This window comes from Epinephelus fuscoguttatus, linkage group LG5 (genome assembly GCF_011397635.1).
Source record: "Epinephelus fuscoguttatus linkage group LG5, E.fuscoguttatus.final_Chr_v1".
Taxonomy (NCBI): domain Eukaryota; kingdom Metazoa; phylum Chordata; class Actinopteri; order Perciformes; family Serranidae; genus Epinephelus; species Epinephelus fuscoguttatus.
The window spans coordinates 16,962,324-16,984,306 of NC_064756.1; the positions used below are offsets into that span (position 1 = coordinate 16,962,324).

Below are 21,983 nucleotides of genomic sequence, written 5' to 3' on the forward strand. Positions count from 1 at the left end.
ATGTCACAGTTTGTGTGAGCCCACAGCTACATTAACTTTCTTTTGCTAGGGGAAGACCTATCCCTGCTTAAGCTTAAGTGTCCCACATTAGGCAGTGTCCTACATTAGGCAGTGTCCCACATTAGGCGAATTCACCCTACTATTATCGATCGTGTTTTACACCAAATGCTACACACTAATTTCGCTCAACACAGCGATATTCTTTACAGTTCTTTTAAACTCATTCATAAACATTTCACATGACTGTGAACTCTAATTTTAAAGCGATTTGGATGCACAGGTGCGCACAGGTGTAGGAAACGCTGATCATCAGAGGCACGGACTAACGTTAGTATTGTAGCCTATAGACTGAAATCGTGTGACTTTAACATATCACCCGCTCACATTTTGGATGCATTCATGTTTTTATTACGTTATTGTGAAATGTTTGCTGAATGTCACAGGGAATCGTGCTCTCCTGGCTCTCGTCTTGGCTTGACATCTCCGTGGCTCAACGTGTCTTTGGAGGATATCAGTGGAAACTGCGATTCATTAATGTGAATGATGTCCAGACCAGTATACTGTATCATAATGTTGCAAACGACAGCTTTAGATGAATGAAATGCAGACGCGAAGCGATCGCAATGTTTATTTACTGGTTAGCTGACAACGGGTTCACAAAGGCCACGCCCACCACACATCTGTCTCACCAGTTGATTGAACACCAGTTAATCCGGCACACCGGCGATGTTTTTATTCCCACAGCTGTTCGCACCATTTTGGTATTCCTCTGTTTACCTACAGCAGCTGACGAGGGTGTGTCGTGAGCCTGAGCCGGTGTTTGCGCTGTAGTAGTAGGTATATATAGTTGCTGTGCTGTCTTGAGGGCCTGCACGGCGGAGTGATACTCGCCAGAAAATAGTCCCAATTGATAGCAAGGTCTGACGTAATGCGGGGATGTTTTAAAATTATTGAAATAGTCTAACAAAACACATGGATACTTTTTTATTGGATACTTTTTTATAGGGACACGTAACCAAAACCTTTTGGTTACGTGTCCTCCGTACATCTTCAGAACTACTTTTTCTCCGGTAAACTACGGGCGATTTCTCAGAGCAGGAGGCTCGTTGAGAGTAGTGACACCGTCACATCAGAGCTATAGATGGTCAGCGTTTCACACAACTTCATGTCCAAAAACCTGAACTATCACTTTAATGGCGCCCATACCACTAATTCATCTCGTGTACCTGTGAACCATCATCGCAGTGATGTTTTACTTTTCATTATTTGTGAAGGTCAGGATTGTTTGATCTGTCCAAAGCTGCACGACATTTAACACAACCAACCCCAAATATTAATAACAAATGTATGTTTGCAGGCTGGAGTCTCTGCTGTAGTCCCATGGTAATCACCTCACGTGTAGTCTACTGGCATTGAGCATTGGTGTGTAACATGATTCATGATTAAATGAACTGAGAATAAAGATGCATCACAGATATTATTACCAGCAAAAGCTGCACTATCATAAGTGGCCATAGGATGGCAGTCTTTATTTAGCAGTGCCTTTCCATGTACCTGGTGTAAAACTGCTAACAGTAAAATCAAATCTCCAGTGAGATGGAGCATAGTTTATAGTAAAGCATCTACATCTGATTCTGATGATATATATACATATATAAAAACTGCAGTTAGGACTACTGTATGTAAAAACATTTTAACACTCACAACTAAATGAACATAGTTGCACCTTTTTCTTCAACACAACTAAATGTGACGTCACTGAATTGTTACCCAATATTCAACTGGACTGGTTTGAGACTGATGGGACCTAACTCTGTAGGTATTCTAAAAACAAGGATGCATAAAGTATTTACCAGATGTGTATTTTCTCTACATGTTGTTCCAATAATTTAAGTTACCAGTAACCTAATTTTGTTAAATGAGAATAAAGATGGCTAACTGATGTTATTATGATGGATGACTTAAAACACTGAGGTCTGCACATACTACTGATGCACACTAACACTGTAAGTGTGTATATGGTATACTATGATATAGTAAGAACTGCTTCACGTAATTTGATGCCATTGTTATTCTGACTTTTTGGGTGAACTATTAACAGGAATGTGATGAAACATTCAGGTAAGATCTCACCTAGGGTTAATGATGGTGGGTCTCTGGAGCTGTGTCGACATGAAATGATTTCTGATGAAAGTATTGGTTAAATTTAGGCTAAATACACAAAATGTAATGACTGCAATGATGTTATGAGAGGATAATGTTGATCTTTAGAGTGTATTTCAGTGAAATCAAACCAACAGATTGATATCATTGTACTAGGCATGCATGCAACTGGCTTCAAAATAGAGACAGGATATTCATAAACAAGAAGAGAAGGAAGTGAGATGAAACATGTTTATTTTTATTGAATAAATGATTTTATATAGGAACTTGCATTACATAAATCACAATATTGGTTTTACAGGGAAAGAAATGTGGAATAAAAATCCCTCTTCAGTCTTGTTTCATTAGATCTTTACCCACACTTTACCAGTAAATAAAATGCAGTCCATCAGAGTTCAAAGTGAAATAGATTAACTGTGAGTCTTTAAAGATTACACACACACACACACACACACACACACACACACACACACACTGAGCTGGACCCTGGAGCAGACTCAGTTGTTTCAATATTACATTCACTTTCATGCTGTTCACATTCCCCTCCCATTGTAGGCCTTGTTGGCAGAGCCCTCCGATCACTACGCTCTACCTCTGCCACCATTGTCTCTTAAACTCAGAACATCATGACATCACCTGAGTGCAAACACACCAACTTGAGCACAGATGGTGAAGGCATACACCATCATTTTTAGCTCTAACTAGGGTAACAACAAAATATGATTAACAATGATTATGTGTTTCTTGATTCTGATTATACACTGATTATTGATACATTCAGTTGAGTAAAATATGAGTAAATATTTCCCACAGAAAGCAAATCAGTCAGTTATTAGAAAGTGAGTACAAGTGCAATGAACAGTGAATGCAAAAATCAGTAGCGAAGGCATACACCATCATTTTCAGCTCCAGAATACCATTTGTTGGCATTTTGGACCTACAGGACACAAAGAGACAGAACATACAGGGAAAACTATTATTATTATTATTATTATTATTATTATTATTATTATTATCTGCTCCAGTAATTTCTCCGGGTAAAACTATACAAGCAATGAAATACTGCTCACCTTCTTCTTTGTCTTCCTCATCTGAGGGTTGGGGAGGGGTCGGACCAGGAGGGACTGATGTTGGGTTCACTGGAGCTGTATCGACATGAATTGATTATTAATTAAAGTATTGATTAAATTATGGATGACTTAAAACCCTGAGGTCTGCACATACTACTGATGCACACTAACACTGTAATTGTGTATATGGTATACTATGATATAGTAAGAACTACTTCATGTAATTTGATGCCATTGTTATTCTGACTTTTTGGGTGAAATGTATCAACAGGAATGTGAATCACTTGGGGTTAAGTTTTTAAGTGCTACCTTAAATACTTAATAATAACAATAATAATAACAATATCAATATTATTATTATTATTTTTATTGCTGTTGTTGTTTTTGTTATTATGAGTAGTAGTAGTCATCATTATTATCTGCTCCAATGATTGCTAAAGATAAAACTATATAATAAATGAAATACTGCTCACCTTCTTCTTCCTCATCTGAGGGTTGGGGAGGGGTCGGACCAGGAGGGACTGATGTTGGGTTCACTGGAGCTGTGTCGACATGAATTGATTATTAATTAACGTATTGATTAAATTATGGATGACTTAAAACCCTGAGGTCTGCACATACTACTGATGCACACTAACACTGTAATTGTGTATATGGTATACTATGATATAGTAAGAACTACTTTATGTAATTTGATGCCATTGTTATTCTGACTTTTTGGGTGAAATGTATCAACAGGAATGTGAATTACTTGGGGTTAAATTTTTAATTGTTACATTAAATACTTAATAATAACAATAATAACAACAACAACAATAATGATAACAATATCAATATCAATATTATTATTATTATTATTATTATCATTATCATTATCTGTTCCAATCATTGCTCTGGGTAAAACTATATAATCAGTGAAATACTGCTCACCTTCTTCTTCCTCATCTGAGGATTGGGGAGGGGTCGGACCAGGAGGGACTGATGTCGGGTTCACTGGAGCTGTATCGACATCGAATTGATTATTAAAGTATTGATTAAATTATGGATGACTTAAAACCCTGAGGTCTGCACATACTACTGATGTGCACTAACACTGTAATTGTGTATATGGTATACTATGATATAGTAAGAACTACTTTATGTAATTTGATGCCATTGTTATTCTGACTTTTTGGGTGAAATGTATCAACAGGAATGTGAATCACTTGGGGTTAAAATTTTAAGTGCTACCTTAAATACTTAATAATAACAATAATAACAACAACAATAATGATAACAATATTATTATTATTATTATTGCTGTTGTTGTTTTTGTTATTATGAGTAGTAGTAGTCATCATTATTATCTGCTCCAATGATTGCTAAAGATAAAACTATACAATCAATGAAATACTGCTCACCTTCTTCTTCCTCATCTGAGGGTTGGGGAGGGGTCGGACCAGGAGGGACTGATGTTGGGTTCACTGGAGCTGTATCGACATGATTATTGATTGAATTATTATGAAATTATTATTAATTACATTTTTGATTAAATTTACTTTGACTTTGAGCAGAAAATTTAGATATTTTATTGTTAATGTTGTTATTATCATTATTATTATTATTTTAAATGTTAGTCATAACAGAGTCATAATGAAGGATAAGATGCCTTTTAAGAGACCGATTTCAAATGATATTTTGTTTTTCTTTTTTGTGGGTTTTAAGGAAAAATATGAGATTAATAAAGACTGAAAAGAATTGTAGTTTATAGTTGTTTGATCTGTCCAAAGCTGCACAACATTTAGGTATACAAGTGATTTTACAGACAGAAATCTGGATAATTTAGACCATTTTTGGTTGAGCGATACTTTTTTAGATTTAAGATATATGGTGTTAATTAGTTTCCAAGTCATAGAGAAGGACGTGGTGCCTTTTAAGGGTCAGATTTCATTATGTTTTGTCCATCGTTCTGTCATATTTCAAATGATATTTTGTTTTTCTTTTTGTGGCTTTTATGGAAATAAATATGGGACTAATAAATACTGAACAGCATTACAGTTTACAATTTAACTCACCACAGTCGTTCCCTGAGACAGCATATGAATGAAGTTGTATCAGCATGTCATCTCTTGATGTCATCAGGAAACATGCTGTATTGCTGTGGGGAAAAATGCAAAGCTGATCACAAATCTGTGTTGAATCAGATGTCCCATCAGTTATGTGTTGCTACATAGTGTTTTTAAAGTAAATATTTTTCAAATGACAGAAATATGCTGGCTCATTATGTTTTCTATGGCCACGAGTCCACACAACAGATATTTACGGTTTATAAAATGTGAAGTATTGGCAGGTGGGATCTTCAGTACAGAGTCTCCTGCAGTCAGCAACAGTCGTCACGTTGTGTTTGGGTTGACCTTTTGCAAACGTAATATAATGCGACTCTGAACAACCTGATAAATAAAAACATAGAAGAATCCAGAAAAATAGTTAGAGTCAGAGTGCAGACAGATTTCTTTAACTTCCTCATTATTCATTTCCTCTATGTGAATTTGTTAAATCCATGTCTCCTGCAAACATGCTAATAAAGTGTTTTAAGTGCACACATCTTATTGGGCTTCATGCCAGGAATTAAGTTCAAGTAGTAAGTGACACTCTGACAGTCTGTCATGTGGGAGACCAAGTTCATTTCAACATGAAATGATTCCCTCAGCTGTGACAATATAAGTCATCCTGCTCCTCTGACATTAGCTTCATTTAAGGAAACTGGGTATTTCGACATTTGAAAAGCGTGTGAATTTAAAAACAGAGGAACTCTAAATAATGTTTTAATATGTTTGAGGAGATAACACAGCTTGTCAAATGATTAAAGTGCTTACCTACTGACACATAAAGATGCACACATTCAGTCTTTCTGGAATCATAGCAGAGGTTGATCTGATCATTCTCTCGCGTAAAGCTGGTAATGGTCAGGTCGCTGTCAGTCACTGTGACTCCGGGGAGGCTGGCATTATTGGGCTTACACCTGCCTGAAACACACTGACACTTGCTGCCTCCTCTGCCACAGTATTTAATGGTCCGATCTTTAGGAAATGGGAAAGTGGCACTGCTTCCCTCCAGCAGCCACACCTGTCTTTCTAAAACATATGTTGCTGCAACATGACACATACCCAGCAGCAGCAAGAGATGGATGAACTGTGCCATGGCTTCTGAAACCAAAGAAAAAAGTTTACAGATTAAGGAGAGAAGTGCACAGCACACCATGGATCCAGATTTAGCTCATCTATTCATGGGAATATAATTTGCATATTTCAACTTGCAGCAACATTAGTTGGGAACGTAATATGCAATATGTTGAAGTAAAAATATTTAAGAGTCTTGATTTTTCTTGATTTTCTAATGTGACAAACATGCACCTAATGTGTAATAACACACTAATTAATCTATAATTTCCATGCACAACTTTTCTACATCAAAATAAAAATATCTAAGTCTAAATATATCTACTTGTATTAAGCTGTTCTACATGATGAAACACCAAAATGACAGTATCCCTCTGATGTTAATGCTGTATGAATTCATCAAAAACTTACCCAATAAATGAAGACTTGTGGCTCTGTAAAATGTGTTTGGAGGGTGGGTAGGGAAATGTGAACCGGAGTCTTCACTGTGCATCACTTTATAGAGCTGTTTACCTCCTCCGCCTTTTGGCCAAAGAAACACCCACACCAGAGTGCTCATTTGTTTATAGGGGATTGAGAGTGACTTTTAATTTTGGGGGGAGGTTATGTTAAGTCTAAAGACCAGTGGCGTGCACAGACTTTTTGAGGGGCAGGGGCAAAAAGAAAAAAAAGGGCACATACAGCCACTGCAGAGGGCACTAAGTTCCACATGTTTTCAAGGGCACTTTCGACATGTTTACATGTTATACAAATGGCACATTATATAGCCTTAAAACAGACTAACTAGACAGACTACTCAAGTTAGTTTGTAGTTAGGATCAGCATCCATGAGAACTATGTAGATTCAACGTTGGACTGTGAAGAACACACAGAGACATGCATGTATGAAGGAAATAAATCCCTGGGGGGGTCTGGGGCTCCTCCCCCAGAACATTTTCAATTAAGTAGATGCCATTTCCTGTATTCTAGTGCATTTTAACACCATAGTAGCTCCAGATTGGCTCCAGAGATGGCACTTGAGCGTGCGCTTTGGCTCCCAGGAGGGCTCTTTAGCATGCGTTTTGGCTCCCAGGAGGGCACTTTAGCGTGCATTTTTCAACAATTGGGCCACGAAGGGGGGCAACTGCCCCCGCTGCGTATTTAAGTGACCTTTGTCAGATTTGATGATTTAGTCACAGAATTTCCCAAAAAGTGTTTTTCTTTCACAAATGTGGAAATGAAATTGCGTTAAAATGTACAAAATAGTTAAATATATCTTGCCTGGCCGGGCAGCTCTCTGGGTGCTCAGCACCCCTAACCCTCTGATCCTAGAATCGCCCCTGTTGTGAATGCTGGGTGTCTCCTGATGGTGGTTGGTGGTGTCAGACAGCATTTTGACCAGAATGAGACTGTGACAGCAGTTTAACTGCTGGAAGATGGTGAAGGGGTTCAGGTGGTAGCTCATCAGTTTGATGTGTCTCCAAGTGTGCTGAGCCGACTATGGAGACGTTACTGACAGACTGAGCAGTACAGCATGAGACAAGGACAAGGTTGTTTGACAACACCCACACAAGACCGTTATCTCATCACCTTGTCTCATCCTCAGGTGTACAGCTCAGTCCTTATAACACAATAAATCAGCAAAATGTACATTTTGACTTTGATGTTAAAACCTACAATATTTTTGAGGCTTTGGATGCACACAAATCAACATTACAGACACTTATGTGTTAACCTTTTGGTTTGTCTGTGTATTGTTTCTGTCTGACGTTCTTTGGAAACATGTTTCTTCCACTGTATTCAGTGTTTGCAACAGGATCTACCCATATTAAAATAAATGATAGAGGTCTCTCAAAAGCTAAAAACACCAGTTCCCTGTTTCCACGAACTTCATGCAAATCCAAGTTGAGAAACCTAACAGTGAGGAGGTTTTTTCAGTCCTACAGGATGCAAATATCTGCTCTCTGGGTGATGCTTTTTAGTTATCAAGAAGGAAATGTAAATGTATTGGCTTATGTGAGCAGCGTACATGAGAAAATGCTCTTTTTGTTGAAGGTGCTAGTTGTACAGGAAAGCTGCTGAGGTCACAGTCTTGTTGACATTCAAGTCTTTTTAAAGAGAGACCTGGTCAGGAAGGCAGCATTAAATATATTAAAAACTGTAAATTAGACGCAAAAGCACAAAATGTTTTCAATGTGTTATTTAAAAGACAAATCCATTTACCACTTATACTGAATAACTGCCACCATTTGACTTTGGCCAGTGCAGAGTCAATGAGCTGGTTAACACGATGGACCTGAAGTATGATTCAATAATAAAGTGTAATGTATTGACAAAATTATACGAGAGTAAACAGGACGACATAAGATTGCAGATTACCAGCAACCACTTGGACAGCTGTATTACGATAATAACTTCAGAGCTGTCATGATGCAAATGACCGATTTCACATGCACTCACGCTGTCACAAATAATACTGACTGACATTCTGCTCCAGAAGCTTAGCTTGCTATTTGTTGCAGGGGGACAGCGTCGTGGTAATTTGCTCCAAATCCTGCCCTGCCTCTGGGTTTATTTGTAGAGCAGGAGCTGAGCATCAACAGCTTTCTGGTCCTCCTTCCTTCTCTTTCTCAGTGTCAAAGATCTCTTCCTCCTGGTGACGGGGCCTCCTCAGCTTCTTCTTCTTCTTCTTGAAGTAGGCATCTTTCAGATTTTTGGGGCTCTTCGTGCCAGAGATGTCAATTTTGGTGTTAGTGGCAATGCAGAACTTCTGGCGAGCCCTGCGCAGGGGTACTCTGGTCACGACAAGAGGTCCAGTGACGGGCAGGGGACCACTTGAGAGCTGCTTCAGGAACACCACGCGCTTTCCACGGTGGTGACCAGTAAACAGAATGAGGACAGTTTCTGGGGTGATGGAGCTGCGCAGCTTCCTCTTGTGCTGACTGAAAGGCTTCTTCCCCTGGCTCTTCAGCTTATGGGGAACATCCTCTGTGGGGTAGCAGCGAGGCATTTTGCGTAGCTTGACAACACAAGAGCCTCCATTCTTGTCTCCTCCAACTGTCTTGACAACAGTTGCCTGGGGCTTTGCATTCAGCTTTTTCTCCACCTTGGTCTCAGCGGTCTTGGTGGCAATAGTCACTCTGCATCCCTCAAACTAACTATTTACCATCCCCTGATTTTGTTTTGAAGCTGCCAATAACTACCAACATTTTGTGATGGATGACTGAAAACCCTGAGGTCTGCACATACTACTGATGCACACTAACACTGTAATTGTGTATATGGTATACTATGATATAGTAAGAACTACTTTATGTGATTTGATGCCATTGTTATGGTCAGGGACCAATATGTATTAAATTATTTTAGTTAACATGCATGCTTTAAATTTAAGTTAAATATTTCCTACAGTGGCAGAGACGCATGCTGTGAATTTCAGTTAAATATGGCCTGCACTGACAGAGGAATTTGTGGGGTTTTTTTTATTCAGTTTAAATTGATTTGGCCTCTTATGTTGTTTGTGCTGTATACTGTGTGTATACAAGCTTGCAGGGAGGCTACTGCATCCATTCATTTGTCTGTTCATTTGTTGTGTATGGATTTGTCCTGCATTTTTTTCAGTGTGCAGACATGTGGGGTGTATCATATACAGACCTTTGAATGTGTATTTATTCTTGTGTTGTATAATATGCTTTGATGCCATGCTTTCTATCTTGCAGAGTCACTGTGTTACTTCAGTTTTGAAAGGAGCTGATGGTTTACTTGCTTTGATTTATCTTTATTCAATAAGGGAACATCATGTTACTCTTTGATGTGTATTTACATTTATATGGGATGTGTTCTTTATATATAGTCTATGGGAAACTGTAAATTATCTAATGATTGCAAAATCATCTAAAATCATCATTTATCTAAAATGATTGCAATTAATGATCACAAATGTTTAAATAATGACAGTGGGTCTGGTTGAATGTGATAATAATGTGCAGTGGGCAGTGGAAGAACTATTGGTTTCCGTTTGTGGTGACTGCTGACTGAGATAAGGGATGAGATTAAATAGATCCTGGAATTTAGCCTGGTCTGGAGCAGGCTAGCTCCACAGATTAAATCTCCATGGTAACTTATGTCATAACATATCCCGCTTTCCACTATACTGCTTTTGTGCAGCCGGATCACGGATAAGTTGAGCCAGGATAACCAAGATATCCCGGCCTAATCCCTTATCCTAGTTTTGTGCAATAGGCCCCTGGCCCTTAACCTGTCCTGCACCGTGCTCAGTCATGTCACTGTGGGAGAGGGAGGTGGGACGAGTTATCTGTGCGCATCTCAGGTAGGTAGCGGTTGTGACTGATAGACAACAAGAGGTCATAATTTCTCAAATTATTGGGTTATCATCATGAAAAGACCATCCAAGCCCTCAGGTGCGACATACAGAAAGCAGAGAAAGGAGGAGGCGGAGGTCCCAGTATCGAAGTATGTCGTCTTTTATGACATTAAAAAATGCCGTTTGACTTTTCATTTGTACGAGCTAGCAGCTTGCGAAGCTGAAATCAAGCAAAGTTGCCTAATAATGCTACTGTAGATAACGATGTGATCGATGCCAAGGATTGAGTTAAGCTGCTGAGCTGGTTTATTGTTGTTTTTATCTGGTGAACTACTGGCTGCTTAGTGCTCCACCTCTTACTTACAGATTTTGACACAGACCCCACTCTCAGTGCGCACAGTACAGGTGCAGGGGCAGGGCAGATGAAAAATTTTGAGGAACAGGGGTGCAAAGTGTATTTCTTTCTTGCTTGCTTGCTTGCTTTCTCTCTTTCTATCTTTTTTGCTGTATTTGTTCATTTGTTACCTCCGGAAAAAAATAGGATGGGCGCCCACTGGCGAATTTTTATTATTATTATTTTTTATTTTATTTTCATTTTTTTCCCAGCACCCACCAGACAATGTGACGCCCTAGGCGACCGCCTATATCGCCTATGCCTTAAGACAGCCCTGCTCCACCTCTTACTTAGCACATTAGATATTGTGCTAAAGGTGGTTAATAAATGGGGACAACTGTAAAACTAATGTGTAACTATATAACTATAGTGCAACCTCTTTTATTGTAGCAATGCATAAACACAACTAGATAATAATTCATGGTATGTTGAACACATCACTGGTGCAAGTAGTCTGTCTGCTGCAGCTACATGTTTTGCTTGTACTGTACAGTAATAGGTAATAAATCTACTCTACATCTACGGCTGGATTCAGCACACCACCTCACTACCTCACGACTTCCAGTGAGACACAGCTTGAAGCAGGTGAGTTCTGTAATTGTATGTTGCTGCTGCAGGCATGTTTCTAATGTAAATATGGCCAAATCCAGACACATTTTGGTATAATTCTATCAAATATAATATCACAATAATCACATCACTTACACATACAACTCATCCTGGCCTGTACATCTGGAATGTTTTTGTCCATTTGTCCGCACATGGAGGCAATGAAAGTCTATTTTTACAATGCCAATAAGTTGGCCAAAACTTTAAACATTTCTAAACCTCCACAGTGACAGAAAACAATGGGAACTGTAGCTTGCACACAGATCCTAATTTTCATTTTAATGCAATATTGCCACATATTTGACTTTCATTCAAGTCCATTCAAGAATACCAACAGTATCTATTATTAAAATCTGTCTGACAAACTTCTATTATTATTAAAAGTAGCACAATAAAATATGTTTGATGACAAATACAATTTACAGAGGAAATATGACCTATCTCAAAGTATGATCAAAGTAGAGTGCAACTACCAATATTTATTCAAGTTGTCAACAGGACATATTAAAGCTAGAATAGCTAATCCCCCTTCAAAAAAAAATCTGTTAACTAGGCGGGGGCGCCAAACCCGAATCCAACCTAGGGCACCAAAATGGCTAGAGCCGGCTGTGGGTGTCAGACAGCATTTTGACCAGACTGAGACTGTGACAGCAGTTTAACTGCTGGAAGATGGTGAAGGGGTTCAGGTGGTAGCTCATCAGTTTGATGTGTCTCCAAGTGTGCTGAGCCGACTATGGAGACGTTACTGACAGACTGAGCAGTACAGCATGAGACAAGGACAAGGTTGTTTGACAACACCCACACAAGACCGTTATCTCATCACCTTGTCTCATCCTCAAGCGTACAGCTCAGTCCTTACAACACAATAAATCAGCAAAATGTATATTTTGACTTTGATGTTAAAACCTACAATATTTTTGAGGCTTTGGATGCACACAAATCAACATTACAGTCACTTATGTGTTAACCTTTTGGTTTGTCTGTGTGTTGTTTCTGTCTGACATTCTTTGGAAACATGTTTCTTCCACTGTATTCAGTGTTTGCAACAGGATCTACCCATGTTAAAATAAATGATAGAGGCCTCTGTGTCCATCCAAAAGCTAAAAACACCAGTTCCCTGTTTCCACGAACTTCATGCAAATCCAAGTTGAGAAACCTAACAGTGAGGAGGTTTTTTCAGTCCTACAGGATGCAAATATCTGCCCTCTGGGTGATGCTTTTTAGTTATCAAGAAGGAAATGGAAATGTTTGGCTTATGTGAGCAGCGTACATGAGAAAATGCTTCTTTTGTTGAAGGTGCTAGTTGTACAGGAAAGCTGCTGAGGTCACAGTCTTGTTGACATTCAAGTCTTTTTAAAGAGAGACCTGGTCAAGAAGGCAGCATTAAATATATTAAAAACTATAAATTAGACGCAAAAGCACAAAATGTTTTCAATGTGTTATTTAAAAGACAAATCCATTTACCACTTATACTGAATAACTGCCACCATTTGACTTTGGGCAGTTGAGAGTCAATGAGCTGGTTAACACGATGGACCTGAAGTATGATTCAATAATAAAGTGTAATCAGTGCTTAATTTGAGCCGGAACGTACTGGAACACGTACCAGGATCTTTTCAGAAAAGGTCCTGGTGCGTTCCGGAGCTAATTTGCATGGGTCTAGAACTTTTCACATCTAAAAACTACATACAGTATTGGCTGATGTCACTGGTGTTGCAGGGTATACTGGTGATGGTATAGACCGCGGACCAGCATTTTACTCGCATTTGCAACTACAAATAGTTTTGTGCGCGCAAATTAAATCATTCAGCACACTGGTTGAGAACAGATTTCAACCAGCAGCAGAAAGGAAAATCAAATCCTGCCGGTTGTGGGTTGAACGGGGGTCACAGACAGGATACGGCAGTCAAATACGGCGGAGGCTCATAGTGCTCCGCGCCGCAACACAACGGCTTACCAGCGAGTCCGACTCCAGGTCCAGTAATTTCCCCTTCTTGGTGTCATGACTGCCCAGTAGTACCTGGACAACTGAGCCATGGCGGCACACAGGTATATGGCGTGTCAGAGGAGAAACGAGCCGTTCACATTTCTCTTTGTGGCAGGTAACGGTCCACAAACCTCACCGCACTTTAGGGACTGTTCTTTACTTATGAAGGGACTGTTCTTACTTGTCAGGGGAGGAGGGTGGCTGGATGATTTTTATTTCATTTTGATCCCCCCTATGTTGATCACTTATTGATGCTGTTTTTGAAGTATGAATAAGTCAATAAATAATTTATTCCATTGAAATATCATTGATGTATTATAGAAAAGTGATTTATCTTTTCATAAATGACAAAAGGCACATCTGCCTAAATTTTGCTGTGGTATCCTGATACTACTCAGAACCATGATACTTTCACTGGTATCATACCGTGGGTCCCAATTTTGGTACCGTGACAACACTAGATGTCACAACCATTCCATTCGGAGTCGCACAGTGAGGCAGCTCGGGTGCTGCTTAAAAAAGTGTTCCCCCACTTTTGGGAGTGGGGGAACACTGCTCTCTCAGAGGCCCAAAGTGTTCCCCTACTTCTAATTTTACAAATTAAGCACTGAGTGTAATGTATTGACAAAATTATATGAGAGTAAACAGGACGACATAAGATTGCAGATTACCAGAACAGCTGTATTACAGTAGAGCTGTTCATGCTGTTCACGGCAAGAGGGCCAGTGATGAGCAAGGGACCACTTGAGAGCTGCTTCAGGAACACCACACGCTTTCCACGGTGGTGACCAGTAAACAGAATGAGGACAGTTTCTGGGGTCATGGAGCTGCGCAGCTTCCTCTTGTGCTGACTGAAAGGCTTCTTCCCGTGACTCTTCATCTTACAGGGAACATCCTCTGTGGGGTAGCAGCGAGGCATTTTGCGTAGCTTGATAACACAAGAGCCTCCATTCTTGTCTCCTCCAACTGTCTTGACAACAGTTGCCCGGGGCTTTGTATTCAGCTTTTTCTCCACCTTGGTCTCAGTGGTCTTGGTGGCAATAGTCACTCCGCATCAGGGCCGAACTGGGAGAATTTTTCATGCCGGGAGTCACACATTTAACCAGGCCACCCAGCCCACACACGCACGTTCACGCACACACACACGCATGGGCACACACACAGTAGCACACGCTGGCTGAGGCAAAACAAATATGCATCCCAATATAGGCATAACAGTCACTACAACACTCACTTCAGTGTCACAGGGACACTCCGTATGAATCCAATAGTCACAGTATTATTCCATTTCACATATGGGTATTCACCATATAACTAATCACCAGCAGTCCAGTCCAGTGCTTTTCTCTCCCCTACATGCCCCTGAAACTTCTCACCAAAATGTGCCCCTCAATACAACAGTCAACATGACTCCTGAAATAATGCTATGATATTATGATCAAGTGAAAAACATGATTGTGTTATTTTGTCAGCAAACCATTTAGATGCCAGCTTATATTGCCAGTAATATGTAATAGATTGTCATTACCATGTAAAAGAGGTAAATAATTAACACTCCTCTATGTATATTGGCAATGGCCAATACACTATATTCCTTTTTTCAGCCTTCAGGGAACCCTAATGAACCCCAACCTAATTCCAAGGTTGGAATATACAATAGCTTTCATGTTTGGGCTGGGATACATAACAGTAAGGCAACAGACAGCAAAATTCACTTACACTTAATAGAATAAAGCTGTAGTGCCAAGAAGGCTATTATTACAACTACACAAGAGAGCCATTTATGTCAACTGCCAGTGCCTGGCAAATAACTCACGGTTATGTACCACCAATGACATGCCCTGCTGTAGATATTTTTCTGTACCTTCTGCCAATTGCCCTGCACTGGCCTCTCCCTTCTGAAGCATCAGCAGAACCAACACCACCTCCACCTTTACATAGCAAACACAGAATTATAGTTGTTTTGCATACGCTATAGTTTATACTTTATACAGTATAACAGTGAATTTTTTTACTTGATTTGCACTTGTATTCGTACAGGATAATGAAATGATCTTATCCCATTTGTTGCACAAATAAATCATCTCAAAAGTAGTGAAAATGTGGCTAGTAGGTCCGTGGTTTTCAAATCTCAATCCTTTTTTTAACTTCAAAACTTTTGCATTTCAAGGGCCTACATTTCTACACTGTAACTGTAAAGTCCAATCCTCAGTGTTAATTTAACTCTCTGAGAACGTACAAATGGAGCCTTATAGATGTACTATAGGGTCCATTTATCGATCATTTATCTGGCCTCAAGGAACCCTGGGGGTCTGGCAGACCGGTTACGCAGACTCTGACACACGACCACCATTAGCGCTGTCTGAACCCCTGACTGACTGCTGCTTGACAAAGTTATGCGAGGGTCCAGTTACGCCCAGGTGTTACACTACATTGTTCATGGATTTATTAATCCTCATGTGCGTCTGATCCTGTTTTACACAGTCACTGTGGAGCTGGACGTCTGTCATTACACAGAACAGCTGTCATGACGCGCGACCATTACGCACGGCTGTGTGTAGTTCAGGTTTTTGGACATGAAGTTGTGTGAAACGCTGACCATCTATAGCTCTGATGTGACGTGTCACTACTCTCAACGAGCCTCCTGCTCTGAGAAATCGCCCGTAGCTTACCGGAGAAAAAGTAGTTCTGAAGATGTACGGGGGACACGTAACCAAAAGGTTTTAAGCTACAAAAAAGTATGCATGTATTTTGTTCGACTATTTCAATCATTTTAAAACATCCCCGCATTACGTCAGACCTTGCTATCAATTGGGACTATTTTCTGGCGAGTATCACTCCGCCGTGCAGGCCCGCAAGACAGCACAGCAACAGACATCAATAAGACAGTTCATCACCACGCCGTGCAGGTGCGCAGGATAGCAACGGCTAACGACAGCTTCATCGGCTGTTTCCAACAGAGAACCAGTAGGCTATTATTAGTGAGGAAAAAGATGTACTAGCCCTATATATACCTACTACTACAGCGCAAACACCGGCTCAGGCTCACAACACACCCTCGTCAGCTGCTGTAGGTAAACAGAGGAATACCAAAATGGTGCGAACAGCTGTGGGAATAAAAACATCGCCGGTGTGCCGGATTAACTGGTGTTCAATCAACTGGTGAGACAGATGTGTGGTGGGCGTGGCCTTTGTGAACCCGCTGTCAGCTAACCAGTAAATAAACATTGCGATCGCTTCGCGTCTGCATTTCATTCATCTAAAGCTGTCGTTTGCAACATTATGATACAGTATACTGGTCTGGACATCATTCTCATTAATGAATCGCAGTTTCCACTGATATCCTCCAAAGACACGTTGAGCCACGGAGATGTCAAGCCAAGACGAGAGCCAGGAGAGCACGATTCCCTGTGACATTCAGCAAACACTTCACAATAACGTAATAAAAACATGAATGCATCCAAAATGTGAGCGGGTGATATGTTAAAGTCACACGATTTCAGTCTATAGGCTACAATACTAACGTTAGTCCGTGCCTCTGATGATCAGCGTTTCCTACACCTGTGCGCACCTGTGCATTGATTTATTTGTGCAACAAATGGGATAAGATCATTTCATTATCCTGTACGAATACAAGTACAAATCAAGTAAAAAATTCACTGTTATACTGTATAAAGTATAAACTAAAGCGTATGCAAAACAACTATAATTCTGTGTTTGCTATGTAAAGGTGGAGGTGGTGTTGGTCCTGCTGATGCTTCAGAAGGGAGAGGCCAGTGCAGGGCAATTGGCAGAAGGTACAGAAAAATATCTACAGTAGGGCATGTCATTGGTGGTACATAACCGTGAGTTATTTGCCAGGCACTGGCAGTTGACATAAATGGCTCTCTCGTGTAGTTGTAATAATAGCCTTCTTGGCACTACAGCTTTATTCTATTAAGTGTAAGTGAATTTTGCTGTCTGTTGCCTTACTGTTATGTATCCCAGCCCAAACATGAAAGCTATTGTATATTCCAACCTTGGAATTAGGTTGGGGTTCATTAGGGTTCCCTGGTATGATAATGTATGAAGGCTGAAAAAAGGAATATAGTGTATTGGCCATTGCCAATATACATAGAGAGTGTTAATTATTTACCTCTTTTACATGGTAATGACAATCTATTACATATTACTGGCAATATAAGCTGGCATCTAAATGGTTTGCTGACAAAATAACACAATCATGTTTTTCACTTGATCATAATATCATAGCATTATTTCAGGAGTCATGTTGTGACTGTTGTATTGAGGGGCACATTTTGGTGAGAAGTTTCAGGGGCATGTAGGGGAGAGAAAAGCACTGGACTGGACTGCTGGTGATTAGTTATATGGTGAATACCCATATGTGAAATGGAATAATACTGTGACTATTGGATTCATACGGAGTGTCCCTGTGACACTGAAGTGAGTGTTGTAGTGACTGTTATGCCTATATTGGGATGCATATTTGTTTTGCCTCAGCCAACGTGTGCTACTGTGTGTGCGCATGTGCACGTGTGTGTGCGTATGAATGTGCGTGTGTGGGCTGGGTGGCCTGGTTAAATGTGTGACTCCCAGCCTGAAAAATTCTCCCAGTTCGGCCCTGATGCGGAGTGACTATTGCCACCAAGACCACTGAGACCAAGGTGGAGAAAAAGCTGAATGCAAAGCCCCGGGCAACTGTTGTCAAGACAGTTGGAGGAGACAAGAATGGAGGCTCTTGTGTTGTCAAGCTACGCAAAATGCCTTGCTGCTACCCCACAGAGGATGTTCCCCGTAAGCTGAAGAGTCACAGGAAGAAGCCTTTCAGTCAGCACAAGAGGAAGCTGCGCAGCTCCATGACCCCAGAAACTGTCCTCATTCTGCTTACTGGTCGCCACCGTGGAAAGCGTGTGGTGTTCCTGAAGCAGCTCTCAAGTGGTCCCCTGCTCGTCACTGGCCCTCTTGCCGTGAACAGCATGAACAGCTCTGAATACAGCTGTTCTGGTAATCTGCAATCTTATGTCGTCCTGTTTACTCTCATAATTTTGTCAATACATTACACTCAGTGCTTAATTTGTAAAATTAGAAGTAGGGGAACACTTTGGGCCTCTGAGAGAGCAGTGTTTAAGCGGAACCCGAGCTGCCTCACTGCGCGACTCCGAATGGAATGATTGTGACATCTAGTGTTGTCACGGTACCAGAATTGGGACCCACGGTACGATACCAGTGAAAGTATCATGGTTCTGAGTAGTATCAGGATACCACAGCAAAAATTAGGCAGATGTGCCTTTTGTCATTTATAAAAAGATAAATCACTTTTCTATAATACATCAATGATATTTCAATGGAATAAATTATTTATTGACTTATTCATACTTCAAAAACAGTATCAATAAGTGATTAACATAGGGGGGATCAAAATGAAATAAATAAATGAAATAAAAATCATCCAGCCACCCTCCTCCCCTGACAAGTAAGAACAGTCCCTTCATAAGTAAAGAACAGTCCCTAAAGTGCGGTGAGGTTTGTGGACCGTTACCTGCCACAGAGAGAAATGTGAACGGCTCGTTTCTCCTCTGACACGCCACATACCTGTGTGCCGCCATGGCTCAGTTGTCCAGGTACTACTGGGCAGTCATGACACCAAGAAGGGGAAATTACTGGACCTGGAGTCGGACTCGCTGGTAAGCCGTTGTGTTGCGGCGCTGAACACTATGAGCCTCCACCGTATTTGACTACCGTATCCTGTCTGTGAGCCCCGTTCAACCCACAACCGGCAGGATTTGATTTTCCTTTCTGCTGCTGGTTGAAATCTGTTCTCACACAGCGTGCTGAATGATTTAATTTGCGCGCATAAAACTATTTGTAGTTGCAAATGCAAGTAAAATGCTGGCACGTAGAGCTCTGTGGAAAACAAATCACTGCCGACAAGTAAAAATAAATAAATAATAACTTTCACTGCTCAAAGATACACACAAGTCTGGAAAACAAACCACTACAGCAGCATTTTGAGTGCCAGGTGGCCGGCGCACGCCGGGACGGCGCATGGACACTCACCGTCTTGCGATTGGACTTTGAACTATCATAGCTACTGTGGAGTTTTAGTACCGCGGTCTACCATTACCAGTATACCCTGCAACACCAGTGACATCAGCCAATACTGTATGTAGTTTTTAGATGCGAAAAGTTCTAGACCCATGCAAATTAGTTCCGGAACGCACGAGTACCTTTTCTGAAAAGATCCTGGTACGTGTTCCAGTACGTTCCGGCTCAAATTAAGCACTGATTACACTTTATTATTGAATCATAATTCAGGTCCATCGTGTTAACCAGCTCATTGACTCTCCACTGCCCAAAGTCAAATGGTGGCAGTTATTCAGTATAAGTGGTAAATGGATTTGTCTGTTAAATAACACATTGAAAACATTTTGTGCTTTTGCGTCTAATTCATAGTTTTTAATATATTTAATGCTGCCTTCTTGACCAGGTCTCTCTTTAAAAAGACTTGAATGTCAACAAGACTGTGACCTCAGCAGCTTTCCTAGCACCTTCAACAAAAAGAGCATTTTCTCATGTACGCTGCTGACATAAGCCAAACATTTCCATTTCCTTCTTGATAACTAAAAAGCATCACCCAGAGGGCAGATATTTGCATCCTGTAGGACTGAAAAAACCTCCTCACTCACCACAGGTAATTTGAGTTGTCAATGATGTGTAATTGACCCAGTAGGTTCTTTCTAAAAGGTAAGAATAAAACCAACTAAAAGCAGTGTCCCTGACACCAACCCAGGTTTTGAGACGGTCAGTTAAAATGGCACGATCTATTGTGTCAAAAGCTGTACTTAGGTCTAAAAGAATTAAAATTGCGCTATCCCCCCTGTTGACTGTTAAAAGGAGGTCATTAGTTACCTTGAGGAGGGCAGTTTCAGTGCTGTGTAAAGTTCTAAAACCTGACTGAAATTTCCCAAAGATGTTGTTGTGACACATAAAAGCTAAAAGCTGAGTGGAAGCCACCTTCTCTAAAACTTTTGATAAAAAAGGAAGTTTAGAAATTGGCTGTACAGCTGACCAAGTGGTTGCTGGTAATCAGCAATCTTATGTTGTCCTGTTTACTCTCGTATAATTTTGTTAATAATTACACTTTATTATTGAATCATACTTCAGGTCCATCGTGTTAACCAGCTCATTGACTCTGCACTGGCCAAAGTCAAATGGTGGCAGTTATTCAGTATAAGTGGTAAATGGATTTGTCTTTTAAATACCACATTGAAAACATTTTGTGCTTTTGCGTCTAATTCATAGTTTTTAATATATTTAATGCTGCCTTCTTGACCAGGTCTCTTTTTAAAAAGAGAGAAAAAGAGCATTTTCTCATGTACGCTGCTCACATAAGCCAACATTTACATTCTCTTCTTGATAACTGAAAAGCATCACCCAGAGGGCAGATATTTGCATCCTGTAGGACTGAAAAAACCTCCTCACTGTTAGGTTTCTCAACTTGGATTTGCATGAAGTTCGTGGAAACAGGGAACTGGTGTTTTTAGCTTTTGGATGGACACAGAGGCCTCTATCATTTATTTTAACATGGGTAGATCCTGTTGCAAACACTGAATACAGTGGAAGAGACATGTTTCCAAAGAACGTCAGACAGAAACAACACACAGACAAACCAAAAGGTTAACACATAAGTGTCTGTAATGTTGATTTGTGTGCATCCAAAGCCTCAAAAATATTGTAGGTTTTAACATCAAAGTCAAAATATACATTTTGCTGGTTTATTGTATTATAAGGACTGAGCTGTACGCCTGAGGATGAGACAAGGTGATGAGATAACGGTCTTGTGTGGGTGTTGTCAAACAACCTTGTCCTTGTCTCATGCTGTACTGCTCAGTCTGTCAGTAACGTCTCCATAGTCGGCTCAGCACACTTGGAGACACATCAAACTGATGAGCTACCACCTGAACCCCTTCACCATCTTCCAGCAGTTAAACTGCTGTCACAGTCTCAGTCTGGTCAAAATGCTGTCTGACACCACCAACCACCAACAGGAGACACCCAGCATTCACAATCCATTCAAAAACCATCATCCTGCCAATAGACTGGATAATTAGCTGATAAAAGGAACACAAACTCCATTCCTTATGTAGGGTATGTTCACACAGCCACTCCTGTAGGCATCGTCTTCACACTTAAAACCATTCAGACATTAAGCTGTTTTATACTGATTTAGGATGTGCTGTCAGTTTGCTTTGGCAAATCTTTTCTGGGTTCATATTTACCCTCTAATATTACACCAATA

The 21,983-nt window shown here is 40.4% G+C and overlaps 1 protein-coding gene and 1 pseudogene across 1 annotated transcript; both read right to left on the minus strand.

Annotated features, from left to right (window-relative positions):
• Positions 1–2,437: 2,437 nt before the first annotated feature.
• LOC125889379 (uncharacterized) lies at positions 2,438–6,924 on the minus strand. The gene is made up of 9 exons (XM_049577291.1): positions 6,803–6,924; positions 6,089–6,418; positions 5,536–5,662; positions 5,288–5,370; positions 4,634–4,702; positions 4,164–4,232; positions 3,707–3,775; positions 3,234–3,308; positions 2,438–3,100 (listed from the first exon to the last, which is right to left on the minus strand). The coding sequence occupies exons 1-9, from the start codon at positions 6,882–6,884 to the stop codon at positions 3,066–3,068; spliced, it is 939 nt and encodes a 312-aa protein (XP_049433248.1). The 5' UTR covers positions 6,885–6,924; the 3' UTR covers positions 2,438–3,065.
• Positions 6,925–8,941: 2,017 nt separating this feature from the next.
• LOC125888520 (60S ribosomal protein L6-like) lies at positions 8,942–19,805 on the minus strand (annotated as a pseudogene).
• Positions 19,806–21,983: the final 2,178 nt, after the last annotated feature.